The 26,729-nt window shown below is 40.8% G+C and overlaps 1 protein-coding gene across 1 annotated transcript in view; it reads left to right on the top strand.

The window, feature by feature from the left end:
* LOC124136076 overlaps positions 1 to 23,980 on the top strand; it is a 28,474-nt gene extending 4,494 nt beyond the window's left edge. The window contains exons 3-4 of the mRNA XM_046501857.2: positions 21,487 to 21,676; positions 23,521 to 23,980. Coding sequence (XP_046357813.1) covers positions 21,487 to 21,676; positions 23,521 to 23,631 — 301 coding nt within the window. The 3' untranslated portion in view covers positions 23,632 to 23,980. The remainder of the gene's footprint in view (positions 1 to 21,486; positions 21,677 to 23,520) is intronic.
* The last annotated feature ends 2,749 nt before the right edge of the window (positions 23,981 to 26,729 follow it).

Raw genomic sequence — 26,729 nt, 5'->3', positions numbered from 1 at the left:
TATTTCTCTCACGCTGCCCCAAGGCCCACCCACAGCCCACCCACAGCCCACTCACAGTCCACCCACAGCCTACTCACAGTCCACCCACAGTCCACCCACAGCCAACCCACAGTCCACCCACAGCCCACCCACAGCCCACCCACAGTCCACCCACAGCCCACCCACAGCCCACCCTCAGCCCACCCACAGCCCACCCACAGTCCACCCACAGTCCACCCACAGCCCACCAACAGCCCACCCACAGTCCACCCACAGTCCACCCACAGTCCGTCCACCCACAGCCCACCCACAGTCCACCCACAGTCCACCCACAGTCCACCCACAGTCCACCCACAGCCCATCCACAGTCCACCCACAATCCACCCACAGTCCACTCACAGTCCACTCACAGCCCACTCACAGTCCACTCACAGCCCACTCACAGTCCACCCACAGTCCACCCACAGCCCACCCACAGTCCACCCACAGTCCACCCACAGTCCGTCCACCCACAGCCCACCCACAGTCCACCCACAGTCCACCCACAGTCCACCCACAGCCCACCCACAGTCCACCCACAGTCCACCCACAGTCCACTCACAGTCCACTCACAGCCCACTCACAGTCCACTCACAGCCCACTCACAGTCCACCCACAGTCCACCCACAGCCCACTCACAGTCCACCCACAGTCCACCCACAGTCCACCCACAGCCCACCCACAGTCCACCCACAGTCCACCCACAGTCCACCCACAGCCCACCACAGCCCACTCACAGTCCACCCACAGACCACCCACAGCCCAACCACAGCCCACCACAGCCCACCCACAGTCCACCCACAGACCACCCACAGCCCAACCACAGCCCACCACAGCCCACTCACAGTCCACCCACAGACCACCCACAGACCACCCACAGCCCACTCACAGTCCACCCACAGACCACCCACAGTCCACCCACAGTCCACCCACAGCCCACACACAGCCCACCCACAGTCCACCCACAGACCACTCACAGCCCACTCACAGTCCACCCACAGTCCACCCACAGTCCACCCACAGTCCACCCACAGTCCACCCACAGCCCACCCACAGTCCACCCACAGTCCACCCACAGTCCACTCACAGTCCACTCACAGCCCACTCACAGTCCACTCACAGCCCACTCACAGTCCACCCACAGTCCACCCACAGCCCACTCACAGTCCACCCACAGTCCACCCACAGTCCACCCACAGCCCACCCACAGTCCACCCACAGTCCACCCACAGTCCACCCACAGTCCACCCACAGCCCAACCACAGCCCACCACAGCCCACTCACAGTCCACCCACAGACCACCCACAGCCCAACCACAGCCCACCACAGCCCACCCACAGTCCACCCACAGACCACCCACAGTCCACTCACAGTCCACTCACAGCCCACTCACAGTCCACTCACAGCCCACTCACAGTCCACCCACAGTCCACCCACAGCCCACTCACAGTCCACCCACAGTCCACCCACAGTCCACCCACAGCCCACCCACAGTCCACCCACAGTCCACCCACAGTCCACCCACAGTCCACCCACAGCCCAACCACAGCCCACCACAGCCCACTCACAGTCCACCCACAGACCACCCACAGCCCAACCACAGCCCACCACAGCCCACCCACAGTCCACCCACAGACCACCCACAGTCCACTCACAGTCCACTCACAGCCCACTCACAGTCCACTCACAGCCCACTCACAGTCCACCCACAGTCCACCCACAGCCCACTCACAGTCCACCCACAGTCCACCCACAGTCCACCCACAGCCCACCCACAGTCCACCCACAGTCCACCCACAGTCCACCCACAGTCCACCCACAGTCCACCCACAGCCCAACCACAGCCCACCACAGCCCACTCACAGTCCACCCACAGACCACCCACAGCCCAACCACAGCCCACCACAGCCCACCCACAGTCCACCCACAGTCCACCCACAGTCCACTCACAGTCCACTCACAGCCCACTCACAGTCCACTCACAGCCCACTCACAGTCCACCCACAGTCCACCCACAGCCCACTCACAGTCCACCCACAGTCCACCCACAGTCCACCCACAGCCCACCCACAGTCCACCCACAGTCCACCCACAGTCCACCCACAGTCCACCCACAGCCCAACCACAGCCCACCACAGCCCACTCACAGTCCACCCACAGACCACCCACAGCCCAACCACAGCCCACCACAGCCCACCCACAGTCCACCCACAGACCACCCACAGCCCAACCACAGCCCACCACAGCCCACTCACAGTCCACCCACAGACCACCCACAGACCACCCACAGCCCACTCACAGTCCACCCACAGACCACCCACAGTCCACCCACAGTCCACCCACAGCCCACACACAGCCCACCCACAGTCCACCCACAGACCACCCACAGCCCACTCACAGTCCACCCACAGTCCACCCACAGTCCACCCACAGTCCACCCACAGTCCACCCACAGTCCACCCACAGCCCACCCACAGTCCACCCACAGTCCACCCACAGTCCACTCACAGCCCACTCACAGTCCACTCACAGCCCACTCACAGTCCACCCACAGTCCACCCACAGCCCACTCACAGTCCACCCACAGTCCACCCACAGTCCACCCACAGCCCACCCACAGTCCACCCACAGTCCACCCACAGTCCACCCACAGTCCACCCACAGTCCACCCACAGCCCAACCACAGCCCACCACAGCCCACTCACAGTCCACCCACAGACCACCCACAGCCCACCACAGCCCACCACAGCCCACCCAGAGTCCACCCACAGACCACCCACAGACCACCCACAGTCCACCCACAGTCCACCCACAGACCACCCACAGACCACCCACAGCCCACTCACAGTCCACCCACAGACCACCCACAGACCACCCACAGTCCACCCACAGTCCACCCACAGTCCACCCACAGTCCACCCGATTGCCCCTAGTCCACCCGAGTTTGTTCACCAATGTGGAAGACCTCAGTGGCATGCACCATAGTGAAACTCATGAGTGGGGTTCTGGTGTGGACAAACCATGAAAGGGTCATTGTTGTGGGATTCAAACCCATGGTATGACAAAAGGAAGAAAGTCTGCACAGCAAAATGGCAGTGCTGCTACCACTGGGCCTACTGTGCCATCCTTAACATGTCGAAGCTCCTTAAATACTTCCATAACTGGATTATACACCTCTTGTATTTCAACCTATTACTTGAAGGGTTTCCATAAATATGTGAAAAGGACTCATTTCGTTTCATGTCATGAAATTAGGTTGGTTCCGTAATGCTCATCTCCCCTTTTTTAGATACAATAGTGCTATTTTTCATAATATGCAGATATAAATCTTAAGTTAACCTGCTCGTGAAGTAGTTGGTATTAGTGGCTTCATAGTTAGTTAATGCTGTTAGATAACAAGTTTGTAAAAACTACTTATATTCAGTAGTTTGGAAGAGAGTATTTTCATGAAACCGTATTTCTTACAAATTTGCTGATTTATATTTTTAAAAAGAAATATATTCATCATATTGTATTTGCTGTAGTAAGGGCTTGCTCCAGTTAGCTCCCCCTGACCAACCACTATGTATGTAGGTAATCTTTATATAAATCACCCTCTACTTTGAAAGATAATTTGCATGACAGTCCATATTTTCACGTGGATATTACAGATTGTTTTAACGGAAAACAGCAATGTAAAAGGGATGTATAACTGCCTCTTGTAACTATTATCAAAAAAGGTTTAGTTTCATCAATCAGTGTATTAAATTTTGTTCACTACTGCTTGATCTCTAAGAACAAATTTATCTCTTTGTGTAGGATTTTAATTAGATCCCTTTTGTCAATTTTCTAAGCATACGGGGTGCTTTTTATGGTAAATATGGTATTTGATTTATTGATTTATTTATTCAGCTAGTGTAACTCTTGCTTCATTTCTTAAATTTGATTTAAATGGACTTACGACCTTTAACGGTCTATGTCATGACATGTTTATTTCAGAATTTACTCGTTTCCATTAACAGGGAAGAACTTAAACGCCAAGAGAGGTAAAACTATCAATGAATTTAATAGCCTAGTGCAACTAAAGTTTAGTTCAGTATTAGTCATTTTACAATAGTGCAACTAAAATACAGTGAGTGTGATAGGAACTCATACTAGCGTAGCACAACTACCTCAGATGTAGTTACAACAAAAATAGTGTTTCAGAGGGAAACAAATTAGATCAGAATAATTAGGAAACAATATAGAGATGATATATTTTATTTTCTAACAAGCAGACACTTAGGTGAAGTAATATTACATGTGGATCAGCCAAACAGTCAGCCTTCCTCATGACAACGGATCTAAGTTTAACATAAGGCATAATAACATCAAAGTACATGCAACTGACAACAATAGTTTCTGGAGTTTTTCATTGGATGGTGAATTTAACATGCACACAAGGTATCTATTCACTGCAAAATTATTTACATGACTTTCCTGGCTGAAAAATGCAATCAGCAGCAATGTTCTGTAGATCAATGAAGAAACTTGAGTCATCTTGTCATAAGGAGTAATTAGCTGTTTGTTATATATTCTTTTTCATTTTTTATACATGTTATTAACATGAGATTATTAAATAGACATGGTCTTTAATTATCACTACAATGAAATTGCATCACAATGCTTTGCAGACCATTGTGATGTCATCGGTTACCATGACATCACCTATCTCTCTGCTTCTGAAGCTGGTTAGCAGTACTTTTTACACTCAAGACTGGTTATGACTGTTTGCAAACTCATAAAGTTGGAAACAATTGTGGTGATAAATAGAATGTTTCTTTTGATATGAAATATATCAACACCAGTTTTGAACTGTTATCAACTTTGTTGATATCTTTGATATCAAAAGACCATTGAGCGAGATTCTCTGTTATACTTCAGGGTAACTTGATAATCCACAGGTAAGGATTAGCTTCATTAGACCCATTGTGTATGCTCATGTCCTTTAACCCATGTAAGTGCCACCATTTACCATTCATTCCTGTAACACTGAGTATCTCTTTAGAATCCCAGGCTAAACACCGTCTTTGAGATTAACGTTGTCAATAGCATATAGGTTCTTGCACTTGTCTGTTTACCTGGCAGACAGTTCAACACACATATCGTAAATGTACATATATTCTTGCAAAGTATTCCAAATAAAAACCCAAACATGAGGCTGTATGTCCAGTTCAATAAACCTGTGCAAACAGTCTATGAAGAAAGACTCCCCGTGTCGCTAGCGATATTACACGTCTATACAGTATTGAACCATATTGTATAGATTCACTTGGTACAACCTTTGAGATTGAAATTCTAGTGTTAATGGCGACCCATGCTGACTTTGATAGATTTATTGCCTGAAACTGACTTGATAAAAGTGTAGATTTCAATTCAATAACTAATCTGTTGTGGTGAGAGGTCTTGGTGTTCGTGCGGCAACTAGTGTCATTTGTACACAATTTGATATACCTGTCCTGGTACAAAATAGATTATACTGCCTTGAATAGCAGGATAGACGACCGTTCCGAAATGGAAAGCGATTGATAACACTGAATACTTAACTCTTGCTTACACAATACTCAATACTTGCTTGCACAATATTCAATACTTAAAGGTGATATATTTTGTGTTTTTCATAGTTCTATTTTGTATAGGGAAATCAATATCACATATAACAGGAGATGGTATTGTGACAGATAACCTTCTAGTACCTGACAAGGCAGCTTGGTTGTATGATCCCCAGGGAGCTGAGAATGAAAATCGAGTGCATACTGATCCATTGACAAGGGTAGTAATGTCAACATACACCTTGTGTGAGGAGTTTGGCACAATATAAGTACACACATGGTTATTATAGGACATTTGTTGCATAGACGCAGCATAATACCAGCGTAGGAAGAGATTGAAAACATCTTTTACATAGCGTCACAGAGGAAATAGCATGAATAGGGTAGGGCCTGTATGAAAACCAGCTGATTGTTTCAAAATGAAGAAGACAAGGACAACTGAAGCCTGTTTTGTTGTAGCCAGGGTTATAGCACAGATCAGTTATGGTGAGTGAGAGGATGAATGGGATTAAACACCGTCGCGAGCATTATAACAGCTATGTAGTCTAACACAAGGAGTCAGGTTTAATGGTGCTTTGACCAAAGTGTCGCTGATATCACTTCATGTAAGATAAATAACGGAAAACAGTTGGTGAAACTCCATCCTCTATATCTCCAGGGTGCGCATTTTGGTAACCAACACTAACATCTGGATCCATTCCCATAGTTCTCGCGATCTCAAATTACCTGTCCTTGATTTCATTAGTGAATTTGATTTGCTCCGCTACTCAGTCTAACGGACCAATAGAATGCAAGTAACACACCAGACTCAAAGTTGGGTTGGTGATATCAAGAACAACGCAATACAAGATACCTCCCTCAACATTTGATTGGTCGGTCAAAATGTTAATGCAAATCGCAAAAATGGATCCAAGGAAATATAGAGAATGCTGAAGCTCAGAAGCCAAGGATGATAATCAAAGTTTGTTAAGAAATAAACGACAAGTGGGAGTTGTTTATCATGCAATAAAACACTGCACCCCGAGTGGTTTATTCTCTCTGCAGTGTTTTTTTGCACAATAAACAATGTCCATAAGTTGTATATTTCTTATATGAAAATGTGCAGCCTACATCTCTGGGGAACAACACTTCGTTATTAAAAACAATGTCGCCCAGTTTACAACGTCACTAAGTTGCAAGCGCATTTTTTAATCTCCAGAAATGGCGTCATGGTAGACCAATGTTTTACCTTGAGATAAACGACGCTTTGTTCTTCATTGATTTTGCTATTTATAGAGTAGCTACCTTCTGTTTGGGATTCAATACTGTGGCTCCTATCAGCTAAGGGAGGCAACTCTACACAGTACCTAATACTACTGGGCCAGCCGTGCCTCCCTACCAGATTAAAACTATATTTGATGATTGCATTGGAGATATAATTAGCATTTCCAGTGGACTTCGGAACTCTATGGACAGTTTCTTGTTTCTATTTCTACGGAAACTTAATGAAGGATTGACTGTATTTTTTTCGGTTCATTGAGATATGAATCGAAAAACCGATGTGCAAACTTTTGTAAGAATCCGCTAAAGAATACACAGTCAATGCTTATAATAAAATTTGACAACGAAAACATGTTTTATCAACAATAGTTTAATGAAAAATAGTTGTATATATCAAAGCAGACAAAAATTACGGCATTGATAAACATTCCAGGTGTAGGAATACATACTGTGGCGTGACATGAATCAGGTGATTGTTTAATTTATGCACATAACTTGACACGCCTACCAAGTCAGTAGGCAATCAACGGAGAATAGGATCAAAACAAAGTTCATTGGACCTGACTGTCAATCAAGGAAAGAGGCGAGAAGTGCAACAGTCAGACTGTCACGAACCGGAACAAATATGGAGAAGGCAGCTGTTTCAAATGACATGGTCAGTTACCGCCAGATTCAAACATCAGTTCCTGAGAGCGGGAAGACACAGTTTGAAAAATGCGGGTTAGAAATGAAACCCGAAGACATGAAAGTTTTGGCAAAAAGGCGAGCGGGAAAAAACAGCCAGGCGAGCCTGCACGTTTGCTGTTTCATTATTTCTCTGCCTTCGGGCTCAAAGGGTAGTTTGGACAATGAATATGCATGCATTCGTTACATATCCTGTGCATGATGATATCCTTTAGCAGAAAGTGAATTCCCTCAATTGTTATATTGGAATTCCCCAACATTCCGTAGTCACAAAAGTAGTCCGCCTCGTAGGCGTGGCCTAATTTTTTACATTCTTCGATAAATGAATGCAATAACACGTGACCAATTCAGCTTATCAGAATGCAGGAATTCCAATTAATACCAAAAAAAATTAATTATATAGCTATGACCACAGATGTTCAGATATATATTGGGTTACAACCAGTAATTTCCTGACAAAATGGCGTGTCAGTCATGGCTGCAGTGTTCACGTATCTTGACTGACAGTTTACCTGAAACAATCTTATGTTTGACAGGACTGTGGAGATAGTATTATGAATGGGTGTTTACAATGTCAACAGTCAGCTGATAGAAGTTGTCTCAGATAATGTTCCCTTGCTTGGCTTGGGTAACACTTAGTTCTGTCAAGGGCAGAACTGCTGTTTAAAGTGTGTCATATATAAGTTTGTTGTATAATATACGTTTGTGTATACTTTGTAAAAAATTTTTTATGTATATTTTTTAAAATAGCAAAAATGCTCTTCTTTGGCTGAAGAGACTGCCCTACATTTTTCAAAGTTGAAACAATTACTGAATATGTTGTGTTTAATTCAAATTGTGGTGTTTGAATAACTTATTGTTTGTAAAAAACAATTAAGATTAATGTCTAGACTTTTTTTTAAAGACACTTAAATGCATATAAATTCGGATATTTTTAATTCTACATGTTTTTGTACTCTATTGACCAAGAAAATCCCTTTAATTTTTTTATGATACTGTGTGTGAATGTGTATGTGTGAGTGTGTGTGTGTTGGGGGGGGGGGAGATGATATAATGATAACTATACTGGTAATCCCCCCAGCACACATGCACCTGCATGCATGTCGCTCTATGACTGAAATAAACTTGAATGCATCATTAAACCCAGTTTCACCTCACCTCACCCAGGTATGGATATCAGAGTTAATTGACTCCTGTGAGTGTCTTCTAAACATTGAGGGAGGGAGTTGAGAGCACGGGACACCTGTCAGTGTTTACCTGTAGTTATGTCATGATGCAAGGGCAAACCTCCCCGTCAGCCATGTTGCCATGTTGCCATGTTCACCTCAGTAATACTTCAGTAACAGGTGTACATGTAGTATGTTCTGTCCAGGGAGCAGAAGGTCTGTGGTTCTATCCCCGACCGCATCATACCAAAAGATGTTGAAAGATAGTACTTGTTGTTACCCTGCCTGGGCATTAATGGGGTTGAAACAAAGACTGGTCGGCTCGGAGTCAGTATACTGTGTCTGAGTGGGGTATCCATGTTGGACTGGTCGGCTCGGAGTCAGTATACTGTGTCTGAGTTGGGTAGTCATGTTAAACTGCGGCATGGTATCTCAGTGGGCTAGCACTAAAAAATATGTCAATGCATTGTTAAATTAAGATGACATCATCCTTGTTTTATGGCATCACAGCCAGTCACGTGACAATCTTACAACAATTGATTGACTTTGCTGATGTCTCCAACTCTGGTGCAACCCACATTTTTCTAAATGTCAGAGAATATGATACAAATGTTATCAAGGTGTCTCTGAGAGTTCATTTGTAAGGGAAACAATTAATAAATTTGTGACATAAATTGGATTTCATTTTGAAAGTGTCGGCCATATTTGCTTTCCTATGTTGAATTAAGAATAAAACAAGGAGGGAATCAAAATTTAATTTAGGTTTGGCCAATCGATTAAACAAAGGAAATTTGTCCACACCTTGCCAGTATTTATATAGACTGAGATGCTTGTGTATAGGAGCAGCTATTAAGGTCTGTGTAGACATACTGGTTAATCAGTGACAGTCCCAGTAGTCTAAGATACAATATTGTGATAACTTCTCCACAGGGAGTCATGGACGGTCAGTGATGTTAACAGTTGTTGTATGGAATGCATTGATCTATTTCATTGATTGTCTGCCCTTGTCAGGATGTGGGAACTGTCAGCGTGGGGTATATTGAACCTATTGACCCAAGGGGAAGGATATCGTGAAATGATTTTTAGTAAGTGTCACTGACCATAATAATATTTGGTTAATGCTGGTTGAACGGTTCATACTGATTGTTCCATGTAGACAAGTTCATACCAATGTTCTATATAGACTGGTTCATACCGAATGTTCCATGTAGACAAGTTCATACCAATGTTCTATGTAGACAAGTTCATATCAATGTTTCATGTCAACTGGTTCATACTGATTGTTCCATGTAGACTGGTTCATACTGATTGTTTCATGTAGACTGGTTCATACCAATGTTCCATGTAGACTGGTTCATACCAATGTTCTATGTAGACTGGTTCATACCGATTGTTCCATGTGGACTGGTTCATACTGATTGTTCTATGTAGACTGGTTCATACCAATGTTCCATGTAGACTGGTTCATACTGATTGTTCTATGTAGACTGGTTCATACCGATTGTTCCATGTAGACTGGTTCATACTGATTGTTCCATGTAGACTGGTTCATACTGATTGTTCTATGTAGACTGGTTCATACCAATTGTTCTATGTAGACAAGTTCATACCAATGTTCTATGTAGACTGGTTCATACTGATTGTTCCATATAGACTGGTTCATACCAATGTTCCATGTAGACTGGTTCATACCGATTGTTCTATGTAGACAAGTTCATACCAATGTTCTATGTAGACTGGTTCATACCAATTGTTCTATGTAGACAAGTTCATACCAATGTTCTATGTAGATTGGTTCATACTGATTGTTCTATGTAGACAAGTTCATACCAATGTTCCATGTAGACTGGTTCATACCAATTGTTCTATGTAGACAAGTTCATACCAATGTTCTATGTAGACTGGTTCATACCAATTGTTCTATGTAGACAAGTTCATACCAATGTTCTATGTAGACTGGTTCATACCAATTGTTCTATGTAGACAAGTTCATACCAATGTTCTATGTAGACTGGTTCATACTGATTGTTCTATGTAGACTGGTTCATACCAATGTTTCATGTAGACTGGTTCATACTGATTGTTTCATGTGGACTGGTTCATACTGATTGTTTCATGTGGACTGGTTCATACTGATTGTTCCATGTAGACAAGTTCATACTGATTGTTTCATGTGGACTGGTTCATACTGATTGTTCCATGTAGACTGGTTCATACTGATTGTTTCATGTGGACTGGTTCATACTGATTGTTCCATGTAGACAAGTTCATACTGCTTGTTTCATGTGGACTGGTTCATACTGATTGTTCCATGTAGACAAGTTCATACTGATTGTTTCATGTAGACTGGTTCATACTGATTGTTCCATGTGGACAAGTTCATACCAATGTTCTATGTAGACTGGTTCATACTGATTGTTCTATGTAGACTGGTTCATACCAATGTTTCATGTAGACTGGTTCATACTGATTGTTTCATGTGGACTGGTTCATACCAATGTTTCATGTGGACTGGTTCATACTGATTGTTCCATGTGGACAAGTTCATACCGATTGTTCTATGTAGACTGGTTCATACCAATGTTCTATGTAGACTGGTTCATACTGATTGTTCCATGTGGACAAGTTCATACCAATTGTTCTATGTAGACTGGTTCATACTGATTGTTCTATGTAGACTGGTTCATACCAATGTTCTATGTAGACTGGTTCATACTGATTGTTCTATGTAGACTGGTTCATACCAATGTTCTATGTAGACTGGTTCATACTGATTGTTCTATGTAGACTGGTTCATACTGATTGTTCTATGTAGACTGGTTCATACCAATGTTCTATGTAGACTGGTTCATACTGATTGTTCTATGTAGACTGGTTCATACCAATGTTCTATGTAGACTGGTTCATACTGATTGTTCTATGTAGACTGGTTCATACCAATGTTCTATGTAGACTGGTTCATACCAATGTTCTATGTAGACTGGTTCATACTGATTGTTCCATGTAGACTGGTTCATACCAATTGTTCTATGTAGACAAGTTCATACCAATGTTCTATGTAGACTGGTTCATACTGATTGTTCTATGTCGACTGGTTCATACCAATGTTCTATGTAGACTGGTTCATACTGATTGTTCCATGTAGACTGGTTCATACCAATGTTCTATGTAGACTGGTTCATACCGATTGTTCTATGTAGACTGGTTCATACCAATTGTTCTATGTAGACTGGTTCATACTGATTGTTCTATGTAGACTGGTTCATACCGATTGTTCTATGTAGACTGGTTCATACCGATTGTTCTATGTAGACTGGTTCATACCAATTGTTCTATGTAGACTGGTTCATACTGATTGTTCTATGTAGACTGGTTCATACCGATTGTTCTATGTAGACTGGTTCATACCGATTGTTTCATGTGGACTGGTTCATACTGATTGTTTCATGTGGACTGGTTCATACTGATTGTTTCATGTGGACTGGTTCATACCGATTGTTCTATGTAGACTGGTTCATACTGATTGTTCCATGTGGACTGGTTCATACTGATTGTTCTATGTAGACTGGTTCATACCGATTGTTTCATGTGGACTGGTTCATACCGATTGTTCTATGTAGACTGGTTCATACTGATTGTTCTATGTAGACTGGTTCATACCGATTGTTCCATGTAGACAAGTTCATACCGATTGTTCCATGTGGACTGGTTCATACTGATTGTTCCATGTAGACTGGTTCATACCAATGTTCTATGTAGACTGGTTCATACCAATTGTTCTATGTAGACAAGTTCATACTGATTGTTCTATGTAGACAAGTTCATATCAATGTTTCATGTAGACTGGTTCATACTGATTGTTCCATGTAGACTGGTTCATACCAATGTTCCATGTAGACTGGTTCATAGCAATTGTTCTCTGTAGACAAGTTTATACTGATTGTTCTATGTAGACAAGTTCATATCAATGTTTCATGTAGACTGGTTCATACTGATTGTTCTATGTAGACTGGTTCATACCAATGTTCTATGTAGACTGGTTCATACCGATTGTTCTATGTAGACTGGTTCATACCAATTGTTCTATGTAGACTGGTTCATACCAATTGTTCCATGTAGACTGGTTCATACCAATTGTTCCATGTAGACTGGTTCATACCAATGTTTCATGTAGACTGGTTCATACCAATTGTTCTATGTAGACAAGTTCATATCAATGTTTCATGTAGACTGGTTCATACTGATTGTTCTATGTAGACTGGTTCATACCAATGTTTCATGTAGACTGGTTCATACCGATTGTTCCATGTAGACAAGTTCATATCAATGTTTCATGTCAACTGGTTCATACCGATTGTTCTATGTAGACAAGTTCATATCAATGTTCTATGTAGACTGGTTCATACCGATTGTTCCATGTAGACAAGTTCATACTGATTGTTCTATGTAGACTGGTTCATACCAATGTTTCATGTAGACAAGTTCATATCAATGTTCTATGTAGACTGGTTCATACCGATTGTTCTATGTAGACAAGTTCATATCAATGTTCTATGTAGACTGGTTCATACCGATTGTTCTATGTAGACTGGTTCATACCAATTGTTCCATGTAGACTGGTTCATACCAATTGTTCCATGTAGACTGGTTCATACAAATTGTTCCATTGTTTTAATTGTTTAAATTCCATTCAAAGATGGTAGATCCATTGCAGCTGTTGGACTGTCACAAGGTTTATTGAATGACCACTCAATTCTGTCGCTCTGACTGCCCTAGATTTAAGAGTTTAAGTGACAGGAAGGAAAGAGAAATTGAGAAATATATGTACCGGTACATCAACATTGCTTGCTCAAACCTTTTTGTTTTCTTTCACATATCAGTGTACACTGTTAAGATGTATTCGTTGACATTATAAGGTAAACCTGGATTGCAACTAGCATCAAATCAATATCAACAAGTATTTGTCACAGAAGTGACGAAATGTCCCCCGCCTGTATATACACCAAAATACCAAATATGAAGACAATCCAGCGATTAGTTCTTGAGATATCGCGGCAACACCGTTTTCCAACTCCAAAAGCAGATATGCCTGCTGTGACCTTGAAAATAGGGTCAAGGTCACCAAAACCGACTGGTGTCTGCGGTGTCTGTATATACACCATAGTTCCAAATATTAAGACAATCCTGCGATTAGTTCTTGAGATATCGCGGCAACACCGTTTTCCAACTCCAAAAGCAGATTTACCTGCTGTGACCTTGAAAATGGGGTCAAGGTCACCAAAACCGACTGGTGTCTGCGGAGTCTGTATATACACCATAGTTCCAAATATGAAGACAATCCAGTGTTTAGTTCTTGAGATATCGCGGCAACACCGTTTTCCAACTCCAAAAGCAGATTTGCCTGCTGTGACCTTGAAAATAGGGTCAAGGTCACCAAAACCGACTGGTGTCTGCGGTGTCTGTATATACACCATAGTTCCAAACATGAAGACAATCCTGCGATTAGTTCTTGAGATATCGCGGCAACACCGTTTTCCAACTCCAAAAGCAGATTTACCTGCTGTGACCTTGAAAATGGGGTCAAGGTCACCAAAACCGACTGGTGTCTGCGGAGTCCGTATATACACCCTAGTACCAAATAGGAAGACAATCCAGAGATTAGTTCTTGAGATATCGCGGCAACACCGTTTTCCAACTCCAAAAGCAGATATGCCTGCTGTGACCTTGAAAATGGGGTCAAGGTCACCAAAACCGACTGGTGTCTGCGGAGTCTGTATATACACCATAGTTCCAAATATGAAGACAATCCAGTGCTAGTTCTTGAGATATCGCAGCAACAAACAGGTGGGACGTACGGACGGACGGACGGACGGACGGACGGACGGTCGTGAATACTATATCCCCCGCTTCGCGCTTCGCGCGGCGGGGGACAACAATAGAGGCATCTTTCACAATTAACAAAAGTGACATCAATTTGTTTCTAATTTCAAAAATGACATTTTGCAAAAAATTATGAATTTTCACGTGGTATGCCACATCGGCAGATCCTTGCAGAAACCGTTTCTAAATATATCTTTATGTAAGGAACTATCGCCTTGTTTTTATTTTGTATAATGGGAAATTGTCAGAGACCATTTGAGAAACATTTGCTGTTCTGTGTCGGAATAAAGAAGACAACCATTCAGACATGGGAATTTCACATGTATGCTAAAAGGTAGTCCTGCACCATGACCCTGGAATAAATCTATTTTATGAAATAACAAAATCTAGAAATGCATACAAAAGCAAGTCTAGCCAGCTCAAGCTAGCTCTATTCCACAGCATAGGGAATTTTTATTTTGTGTTTAGAGTCAAGAAGGATATTTTGTAATATAAGATTTCAGAGACTGAAATCAGCATAGGGAATTTTTTGGTTATTTTTAGAGTCAAGAAAGATATTGTGTAATATACAGAGACTAAATGTTAGTCTAGCTAAAAGGCAGAGACTAGAGGCATTGACAGGCCCCATGCACAGGCACAGAGCTATGTTCACCCTCCTGGTTCTACCGCCCCGGGGTATAGTGTTACAGAGCTATTGTCAGGGCACCCCACTAGGCCTACACTCACCCTACACATGAGTTGACCCGCTGAATATAATCAGGGCGTTTATATTATGCCCAGGTCGTAATCCTTCCTTTGAAGGACTGGGTGTATGGTTTATTATACCATGGTCTGAGACATCATGAATGGCGGCAGGCCAGTAACGTTCCTTCTGATCTGAATTGATTTCACTGACTTGTGTTTGGCCAGTACAGGAAGGGCTTATGTTTATTTATAACTTGTCTGTCAAATATAATGGAATACATGTACAATAATGGAATATAACGTTAGGAGCTATTTTGGGTTGTGTTGAATTGATTAACAGGGAGAATATGCACTGTTGGGTTGCACTTTAAATCGAGTAGGGTCAGTGACATTTCGAACAGTTATAAAATCTCTTCAAAATAGATATTTGTGAATAGTATAATTATAGCATTTTTAATGAGCTTCCCCTTTCATATCAAGTTTATGTCCCGAGTGAAATAATATTTAACTGTTCCAAACTTTAGTAAGAGAGTCAACATTATTTCACAAGAATAATAATTGATTATTAATCATCGTTGGTAACAAATATGAAACAAAACCCATTCCCATTCCATTTAGCCTAGTGGTTAAAGCGTTCGCTCGTCACACCAAAGACCTGGGTTCAATTCCCGACATGGGTACAATGTGTGAAGCCCATTTCTGGTGTCCCCCGCCTTGATATTGCTAAAAGCGGCGTAAAACCATATTCACTCACTCACTCATGTCATGTCCCAATAAAGACTAGATATTTTGACAACTTCTTTATTCTATTATGATGCTACGTTTAGGTAAAGATCCTTTTGCCATTGTCAAGCAAGAGTTCATTGATAATAGAATTGTTTTTTATTAGTACAGGTAAAAAGAATTTTTTTTTAAGAATGTTTTTACACTACTTTGCCTTCATGAGCAGAGCCTTCAATATGACATTAAAGAAAGATTTAAGTGTTTTTGTTGAAAGTGTAAATCCGGTAAACATTCTATGCCGAGTCTAAGTGACATGAAGGATTTACAACAAAGATAGTCCGGGGTCCTTCAACATTTGACAAACCTCCTTCAGTGTTAAAACATCAAGTGTTGGCTTACCTAGAAATCAACTACTGCCCCTCCAGATGTTACTGTGACAGCATACAGAGTTAAGGGCCCTTACCGAGATCCGGGAAACCAGAAACAATAGATACCCGGCTATGTATAACCTGTGCAGGTAGACAGTGGCAATCCTGCAGGCCTACACAGTACAGGGGCATGGGGAATGTAACGCCCTTGCATTTGCTTCATGAATTATTCTTACATAGCAAATAATGGCAGAGTGGGATTTTGTATTTGTATTGGGTTTTTTTAAATTATTATTTTTTGTCTTGTGGGGGCTTCATTAAATATGTTGTAATGGATCTTACATAGCCAATAATGATAGAGTGTGATTTTGTATTTGTATTGGGTTTTTTAAATTATTATTGTTTAGTTCTATATTTTGCCTTTTTTGGGTGGTGGAGGGGTGGGTGGGGTGTGTGCATGTTAATCTAAGCTTGCTCATGACTGTTTATACCTGTGACATTTCAGACCTGATTTGTCAGAAACAGAAGAGTGAGTGAGTGAGTGAAGTGTAAGGCCACTTTGAACAATATTTCAATTACATCACAGCACGGCAGCTTGATGTTGAAGCAAAGCCTGAAGTGATGCAGGTGTCAGATGTTTACCACTTTGCTGAAACTTAACAAACTTGAACCTTGCTTACAGCAGTCTGCAGAAACTACCAGTAGATGGAGCCTAACATACTGTCAGCTATTAAAGTATTGAGACCAACAATCCGTCATATCTATTCATTGATATTCCATCCACTGGCAAGGTTATGATGAAATCCTTAACAGGAGAACACATCCACAGTCCTAAAACCTTTCCCTTGTATAGAATTTTTAAATTTTGAAAACATGATTTCCTAATGCAAGAACGTTGTGTGTGATTAAACTCAGCGTATTTCAAATACTTGAAAAATTTGAAGTACATGATATACGAGTAGTAGTCCTGGTGTCTGAACACTACGAAGTGCCTTCAGTATTTATAGATATACTACTCAAAAGAACTTACAGAAAACCTGATTCCTTCTTATGACTACAGTAAATTCAATTTTGTTTCTTCTCAGCTGCTGTTGAATCGTTACTGTGTTGTAATGTCTGTTGTGATAGAACGAAGCTATCAGTGTGTGTTGGAGTGTTACTGTGTTGTAATGTCTGTTGTGATCGAACGAAGCTATCAGTGTGTGTTGAATCGTTACTGTGTTGTAATGTCTGTTGTGATAGAACGAAGCTATCAGTGTGTGTTGAATCGTTACTGTGTTGTAATGTCTGTTGTGATAGAACGAAGCTATCAGTGTGTGTTGGAGTGTTACTGTGTTGTAATGTCTGCTGTGATAGAACGAAGCTATCAGTGTGTGTTGGAGTGTTACTGTGTTGTAATGTCTGCTGTGATAGAACGAAGCTATCAGTGTGTGTTGAATCGTTACTGTGTTGTAATGTCTGTTGTGATAGAACGAAGCTATCAGTGTGTGTTGGAGTGTTACTGTGTTGTAATGTCTGCTGTGATAGAACGAAGCTATCAGTGTGTGTTGAATCGTTACTGTGTTGTAATGTCTGCTGTGATAGAACGAAGCTATCAGTGTGTGTTGGAGTGTTACTGTGTTGTAATGTCTGCTGTGATAGAACGAAGCTATCAGTGTGTGTTGAATCGTTACTGTGTTGTAATGTCTGCTGTGATAGAACGAAGCTATCAGTGTGTGTTGGAGTGTTACTGTGTTGTAATGTCTGCTGTGATAGAACGAAGCTATCAGTGTGTGTTGAATCGTTACTGTGTTGTAATGTCTGCTGTGATAGAACGAAGCTATCAGTGTGTGTTGGAGTGTTACTGTGTTGTAATGTCTGCTGTGATAGAACGAAGCTATCAGTGTGTGTTGAATCGTTACTGTGTTGTAATGTCTGCTGTGATAGAACGAAGCTATCAGTGTGTGTTGGAGTGTTACTGTGTTGTAATGTCTGCTGTGATAGAACGAAGCTATCAGTGTGTGTTGAATCGTTACTGTGTTGTAATGTCTGCTGTGATAGAACGAAGCTATCAGTGTGTGTTGGAGTGTTACTGTGTTGTAATGTCTGCTGTGATAGAACGAAGCTATCAGTGTGTGTTGAATCGTTACTGTGTTGTAATGTCTGCTGTGATAGAACGAAGCTATCAGTGTGTGTTGGAGTGTTACTGTGTTGTAATGTCTGCTGTGATAGAACGAAGCTATCAGTGTGTGTTGAATCGTTACTGTGTTGTAATGTCTGCTGTGATAGAACGAAGCTATCAGTGTGTGTTGGAGTGTTACTGTGTTGTAATGTCTGTTGTGATCGAACGAAGCTATCAGTGTGTGTTGAATCGTTACTGTGTTGTAATGTCTGCTGTGATAGAACGAAGCTATCAGTGTGTGTTGGAGTGTTACTGTGTTGTAATGTCTGCTGTGATAGAACGAAGCTATCAGTGTGTGTTGAATCGTTACTGTGTTGTAATGTCTGCTGTGATAGAACGAAGCTATCAGTGTGTGTTGGAGTGTTACTGTGTTGTAATGTCTGCTGTGATAGAACGAAGCTATCAGTGTGTGTTGAATCGTTACTGTGTTGTAATGTCTGCTGTGATAGAACGAAGCTATCAGTGTGTGTTGGAGTGTTACTGTGTTGTAATGTCTGCTGTGATAGAACGAAGCTATCAGTGTGTGTTGAATCGTTACTGTGTTGTAATGTCTGCTGTGATAGCACGAAGCTATCAGTGTGTGTTGGAGTGTTACTGTGTTGTAATGTCTGTTGTGATCGAACGAAGCTATCAGTGTGTGTTGAATCGTTACTGTGTTGTAATGTCTGCTGTGATCGAACGAAGCTATCAGTGTGTGTTGGAGTGCTGTAATGGTGCTGTGAGTTGATCCCGTCAGCGACTATAAGCAGGCGGGATCCCCCTGCTACTTCAGGGACTTAGCAACCAGGTTTCAACAACCACTGGATGTGTAGGTGCAAGTTAATAGCGAACTTTGATCTCGTACCCCAGCACTTCACATACCGGGAATACATTTACAGGTGCGGTCCTACTGAATAAATATGTTTACATATCTGTTATTGTGTTATACTGTGGATGTATATTTGTCTACAGAATAAAATCAATTTCTTTCATTATGGGGATTGTTTAGTAGCCTATTGGTAAAAGTGTTAGATCAGCTAGGTCAAAGATCTGGGTTCAACTCCAACACTGGTACAATGTGTGATACCCAGTTTGGCATCAGCTGAAATATGATAAAAAGAAATAGCCAGCAACTTCTTTGAAAACATATAGTCCCTGATAAAAAGTGAGTGAGTAAGTTTGTGAGTTGGGTTTAGCGCCACTTTGAACAGTATTCCAGTTATATCACGGTGTGTCATCATAAATGTGTGAGGAAACCCCAAAGTGATGCAGGTCTCAGACGTTTACCACTTTGGTGAAACCCACAAGCTCAGATATGGTGCTGACAAAGCTAGCAACAGAAATGGACAAATCGAGATTCGAAACCACGATCATAGGATTCTGGCATGCCCAAGGGACACAACTCTGCACATCAAATTGCAGCACATTAGACGTCTGGGCCATCCACGCCCTTCCGATATGAAGTTATTTCTAAGGTCAAATAGAAATACAGGAATCCTCAAGTCCCTTGGAGCTGAGACAGGGATAATAATGGAACGAGGGAGAATGTTTGATTAAAAATATGCACTTGGGCCTGTAAGAGAGATGACCAAGTCGTCTGAAATCACTTGTGTCAAGTTTAGGATAGACTGGTTCATACAAGCAAATAAATGTCCTAGCTAATACATAAATCATGTTTCAAGGACGTCAGGAACATATTTATGTCCCAATATTGTCGCTGGCCTGAGACTCAAAAGGCAGTGTATTGTGTGCTGTCAATGTAAGTAGGTTTAATCCCCAGCACGACAAGTCTTTGTCACAACTACTTTCAATCTTATCATCAATGGCTGGGTGTAAGTGTACCATAAATCTCCTAATGGCGTTTATCAGTAATATCTGTTCATACATCTACCAGTAATTGCTTGTATATTAATGTTGTTATCAATATTGATGTCCTATTGCTAGGATACTGTGTAATGTATGGGATAATCTATTCAAGATTATATGGTATGGATATTTCTAGAAACTTGTAACGTGACATTAAAAGTAACATAGGATTTTATTCAAATTTATGGGTATTACCTATTATAAAAGAAACATGGTGAGAGATTTGACAAATATTTGCTTTTTGCATGTCTAAATAGACATTCTCTAACATAACAGTAATTGCTATGATTGGAAAAGGAAAAAACTACTCAAACACACTCAAACACCTCAAACTTGAATATGACTTAAAATGATCTTTTTTTCTCATATGTACCTGTTTGAAAGCACACTTGGGTCTTATATTTATCCTGAAAAGTTTGAGCATTGCCTTGAAAGTCCTTAACAAGACTTTATGTATGATGACTAAACAATTCTGACATCTCCCTGAGGCAAGGGAGTTAAAACTAACTGACTATAAAAGTCCAGTTTCCACCTTTGCCGAACTAGGCTGGAATTATGGAGTTACATTTTGGCTGGACTAACAAGTCTATGCATAGTCCACTCAAAATCCTGTAACGAACTAGACGTCCGGTTCGTAAACAACATGGATTGCAACGTGCAGGTTTTGGTTGACTGCAGGATCTGCAAAACATGTGTACCACAACCTGGGTATCAACAGATATTTTCCAAATCTTTTCATGTTTTTGATCATGGTGCTCAAATGATTTGATGCTTTCACGAGGTAAGATCTGTTTTAAATCTTGATTATCAATCAGATTGTCTTGAATGGACGTCGCCATTTGGTTTGAAGCAAATGCATGTGATATGGAATCTGATTGGTCAATAGGAGGGACATAGAAGGGACATAACTCATATTAGCCACTGGTGGTGCTATGATTCAGACACAAAATTCCAACGTAGTTTGGCAAAGGTGGAAAATGGAGTCTTGTAGTCAGTTAACTCCCTTGCCTTGGGTAGACGGTTTTACAAGGGTAGGGTAAACTAGATGTTTGGTTGCAGTCACTCAAGGTGTCTCGTTCAGATGTTTCTTTTGTAATATCAAATTGATTTTGAATATTTGTTTTCAGGAAACATTTCCGTGAAGTGTTGAAGCAGCAAATGTTGGACCAGGACACTGTGAAGAAACAGACATTGGTAGATAAAGTCCGAGAGAGCGAGGCCGCTGTGCAGTACGACCGTCAGTGCCAAGAACAAGACATGGATAAATTCTCGAAGAAATTCTGCTACCTCAAGACCTTCCGAGACGCAAACAAAGATGTGAGTTCATCTTAAATACATGTGGTTATGAATATTATCATATATAATATTGATTTTGCTGTTGTGAGTTATTCCCCTTGGTGGTGCCAGGATACGAATTGTGGATTTGAATCCTAGATTCATTGTGATCATGCACCTTGGTCATGTCTGTAACGTACCTTTGTTCGTGGATTTCACCAAGTGCTACTAGACCAGAATAACTGTATGTTTCTCTTACTGGTAAATTAAGATGACATGCTGTGATATAATTGAAATACTGCTGGAAACTGCGTTACAACACTCACTCACTCACTCACTCACGCACTCACTCACTCACTCACTCACTCACTCACTCACTCACTCACTCACCAACTCACTCAGAACTCACTCAGAACTCACTCAGAACTCACTCAGAACTCAGAACTCACTCACTCAGAAAGAGCTGTTTAAAGAACAGTAAGTTCAAATTATATTTTGCATGGACATTCTGTCCATAAAGAGTAGCCTCCCTTGATGGAATAATCCCAGTGAATGCTCTGCCTGAGTATATTCAGAGAAGCAGACATTTTCATACGCCAAGGAAATTTTTCAACATAATTTGGATATTTGTTTTTATTATGATTATTTTACATGTAATACATTGTACTAATATTTTTCAGTCTATTTCTGTGAGAAAAGACAAATTCTCAATGTACTTAAATGTTTTACTTTCTGAGAAAGAGTGAGTTGGGTTTTTAACGCCATTTTTAACAGTATGCCAGTTATATTGCGGTGCGTCAGCTTAATGTGGGAGGAAAGCTTTCTGGGAAAGAAGTCCAGTTTTATTGTATAATTAGTACTGTGGAAACAAGTACCTTCTTATCCTTCTTTCTTAGTTTATAGGGTTGTAAATGAAAATAAGACAAAGTTATCTCAATTCATTGGATAAAACGGAGAAAGATATAATTCAAGAAATTCAAATAAACAAGCAACTTACATTTACCACTTGACCTTGACCTTATTCCTATAACTCAAGGGGAATACAACAAACGTTGACATTTGTATGTATGGAAAGTTGTGAAAGGCAGCTGTATATATCTGATTGTAACAGCTAGAGGACGTAGGGAGGGGAGACATATTGGTTTTGATTCTTGTCCCGTTGGGTTGCGGCAGCGTTTCCATCCTATTCCGAGCCATAACCTGAAAAATGTTCAGTTTTTTTTAAACTAGAATGGAAACAATTTTGACTTCAAACAGTTTCAAACAAGGTTAGGGTTAAAAAACGTTCAACAATTTTCTCCAAAACTGCACATATGCATTGATTATTTGCTTAACTGTTGTCTTTTGCTATTTTGAAATTTTTCCAAATTTATATTTTTCATGTTTCCATTGAAACAATTTTGACTTTGGAATTTTTCTCAAACAACTCTAGGCTTTGTTTCCGAGCCATAAATGTCAAACTAATGAATATTTTTGCATGAAACTGTACTTATGCAATGAGCAATTGCTCAACTATTGCCCTTTCATATTTTTCAATTTTGAATTATTCTAATTTGTTGTGTTTCCATGGAAACAATCTGGATTAAGAATCAAACAAGTAGTGTTTGTATCCCACCAAAATTTACACTTCATGAAAATTTTGCATGGAACCGTTATCTTTTTATGCTTTTATTTGCTAGTATTGTTTTCAGATTTGCGACACTTTTGCGGTAACAACTTGAACTCATGTGTCAAAGAAAAGGAGGGGGGGGGACTAGTTTTTGAATAAAAACTCATTCTAGTTTTTCTGAACTGTCTAACCAAGGGGGATATTATGTGTCCACCTTGATCCCAAAGAAAATACAGTTTAAACTAAATGTTCTTTCAAATGCTTTTTTACATTACAGTTAATGGAGGACAGATGGAGATCGTCAAGATTCACCCGGCATATGGAAAATCGATACGATCGGGAAGTGATGCGTTACAACCCTATAAATTGGAGTGGCACTCTAAAATGAGTCGTCAAACTTGTTATCTGGAAGCTCATTGGACATTGAACATGAATTTGGATTGGATGAAGTGACATCTGACTTTTATTCTGATGTTATTTTGACATTATTGTGTTAGGGACACTATTCCCAAGACAATGTGATATGTAGAAGTTCACTTAGCTTTGAACTGACGGTTCTGACATTTTGTTTTTCTGCAGCTGTGCCTGGTGTGTAAATTATTGGACTGACATTGTTTCAGTTTTGAAGTTTATTATTTTTCATCAGTATTGCATGAGATATGTCTAACAAATGTATTAAATTACAATCCCATAATATCTTAAGAGGTTTCATCATCCAGAGAACAGGTGGATCCAGAGAGGGGATCCAGGGGGGTTCGGGGGGATCTCCAGGGGGTCCCCGTTTTGGACCCCTCCCTTTTACTAATGCTGGATCAGCCCTTGCCAAGTACAATGATGGGCAGTCTGACCTCAGGTAGAGTTTGTACAACTTGTAGTGTACATGGCTTTGCTATGATACTATAGAGACTTTCTACCAGTACTGAGGAAAGAGTTCCCTCAAGCAAAGGAAGTCAGGCAGAATACAAGTGTGTATAGTGGTTACTATGTATTCTACTCCAAAAGAGTTAAGGAACACCCAATTTTTTTTTTATATTACTATAGTTAATCTATTCTGGCATGACAGATTAGCAGTAGACATATAAAATAAATCAGGTGGTCCTTAACTTCTTTTGAGTAGTATATATTCAAAAGAAACAAAGCAGCGATGATGTTTTTCAAAGAGAATGTACAATTAAACCTCCTTAATCCAGACTAACAAATTAACAAATTAATTCCGGATTAACAAATCATTGGTAAAGAGGAATGTCCTTGTGTGTTCACACCAGCATTCCCGGCAGTAAATGGTCCGGAAGGTGGCGTCCAAGAGGTAAGGGGTCCAGTCTAACAAGGTTGCACTGTAGTAGGGTATTTGCGATGACTAATGTCCGTATCTGTCTCTTGATATATTCATATTCACACTGGAAACCACACACAACAGTACCTTCTACTGGGATGTATATAAGTGTATATTTACTGACTACTTGCTCAATGATGATGTTAAAATAAAACTAATACAAGGGGTTTAATCCGATTATGCATGTATGTTACATTTCATAATCCTATAAATATTGTCATGGCTGATTTAGGCTTACAAAAATACAAGAATTGGTTCTCAGGCAATGACTTTTGAAAATATAGTGCAGGCGGGGTGTGTTTTTTTGGGTTGTTTTTACTTGTTCAAACTAGTATGTGACCAAATAAACAATTGATTGTGTGCCATCAACCTGGGAAAGGGCCTCTCTACATAAACAAGCATACAAACTCCTATTGCCACCATGACAATAACACAAGATGCACTTTAAAGCAGTGAGCATGTAAAGGGAAGTAACTGTGTGTCATATTGGATGGCCTTGTTTTTAAGTATTAATATTTTTTTATTTTTTTTGAAAATGGAAATAAAAATGAAACATGCAGCAGACTTTATGAAGATGAGGGCGGTGCCTGAGAACCAAGACTATTATTTTTTTTTAGCTTTAAGAACAATAAGCCAGTTTATTCCACAACTGTGGATTTAAACAGGTACTCTTACAGGTGTGTCACTATGCACACATCACAGTTAAATGTATATCACATAAAAATGTAGGAGATGCAACCTCTGAGTTTTGTTAATAAATAAATATTATATTGATTACATCAGCGTAAGACATTAGTTAATATTGCAACGTTACTAAGCTGTTTAGTTTCTTAGCGCTAAGATCACTTTTCAAGGTCACTTAATGCCTGAGATCATGGCCACTGTTCAATGAAACAATGTCAGCGCTAAGTTTATCACAACGGCCATATTTCAACATAGATGTATGATTGTTTTAGCACTAAGATCACTTTTTAGAGTTACTTAGTTGCCTCCGACCATGCCCGTTCCACAGAACGATCTTAGTGTTAGGTTTATCATAGCTACCATACTTGAACATAGATGGACAAAGATGTATGATTGTCTTAGCACAGTGATCACTTTGGGTGTATATCGAAGCTTATTAAAGAGAAACAATGGTAAGTAGACTTACGTACCAATAGCACTCTGTGATACCGGTAATTACTGGTACTAACCATATGTCCTGTATACTGGTTCTATGAAGCCTGTGCTCGTCTCCATGGTTATAGTGCCTTTCTCCTGTTTGTCTTTTAACTTGTCAGAAACTGGGTACCTGTCTCATGATATCGTTTTTGCTTGAATAACTGTACAGATTTGCAGAGGAGACACTAGGGATCTGACTGTATGAGTTTAGATGGACTCGAGATGTACGTCATGGACTTGAGGAACTGATAAGGGGGATAACTCTCACTCTTCACTTCTTGAACATGTGTTGCAGACGTGGGAGAGGAACGATACAGTGTTTAGACACGTATGATTTAGATGATGCTGAAAGAAAAAGACAGTGTCAGTTGTGTGGCATATAAGTGTTAAGTGAGGAACACGACTCCAGGTTGGCCTTGAGACACAGGTACTTGAGTCCACGTCCTCTACCAGTCAGACCCTAGGTGTACTATATCTCTGGAGTCATGTATCTCTTAGATTGATGCAGCTTTTTTGTAGAGATGAGTTCCTCATTGTGTGCAAAAAATAAGAGACTTTGTCACTTTGGTTTCGTGGAGGAATAATATATGACATTATTTATGTCTTTGAAAGAAAATCAGAACAGAGGAACTCTCTAAGACTTTCTTTCCCTTTCGACTGTTATTTCGACTTTGTTGTCATGTTAATTAGGCCATACAGAAATGTACCCTAACTGACCACTTCAATGACCCACTGGACACTTAGACATGTCCTTTCAGCAGTACAAAACCAGTTTCGGCTACACTTTAGCCTTGAATAGTTTCTTAAAAAGGAGCGATTTCGGTGTATATGGATATATTACAACGTATGATTCAAGCAGCAAAAGGTTGAAATATCATATTCCAACAAATGTTTTTATCCAGTTTTGCACACCGGATGTCTGAAAGACCCCCATATTCATACCATAGAATGTCCTCGTGCAGAGACTCCTGTGCTATGCAGTATTAGGGTAT

The sequence above is a fragment of the Haliotis rufescens genome, unplaced genomic scaffold, assembly GCF_023055435.1.
Source record: "Haliotis rufescens isolate VD_foot unplaced genomic scaffold, xgHalRufe1.0.p SCAF_44, whole genome shotgun sequence".
Taxonomy (NCBI): Eukaryota; Metazoa; Mollusca; class Gastropoda; order Lepetellida; family Haliotidae; genus Haliotis; species Haliotis rufescens.
Note: the sequence above shows the minus strand (reverse complement) of the source record. Positions and strands in the feature narration are given on the sequence as shown.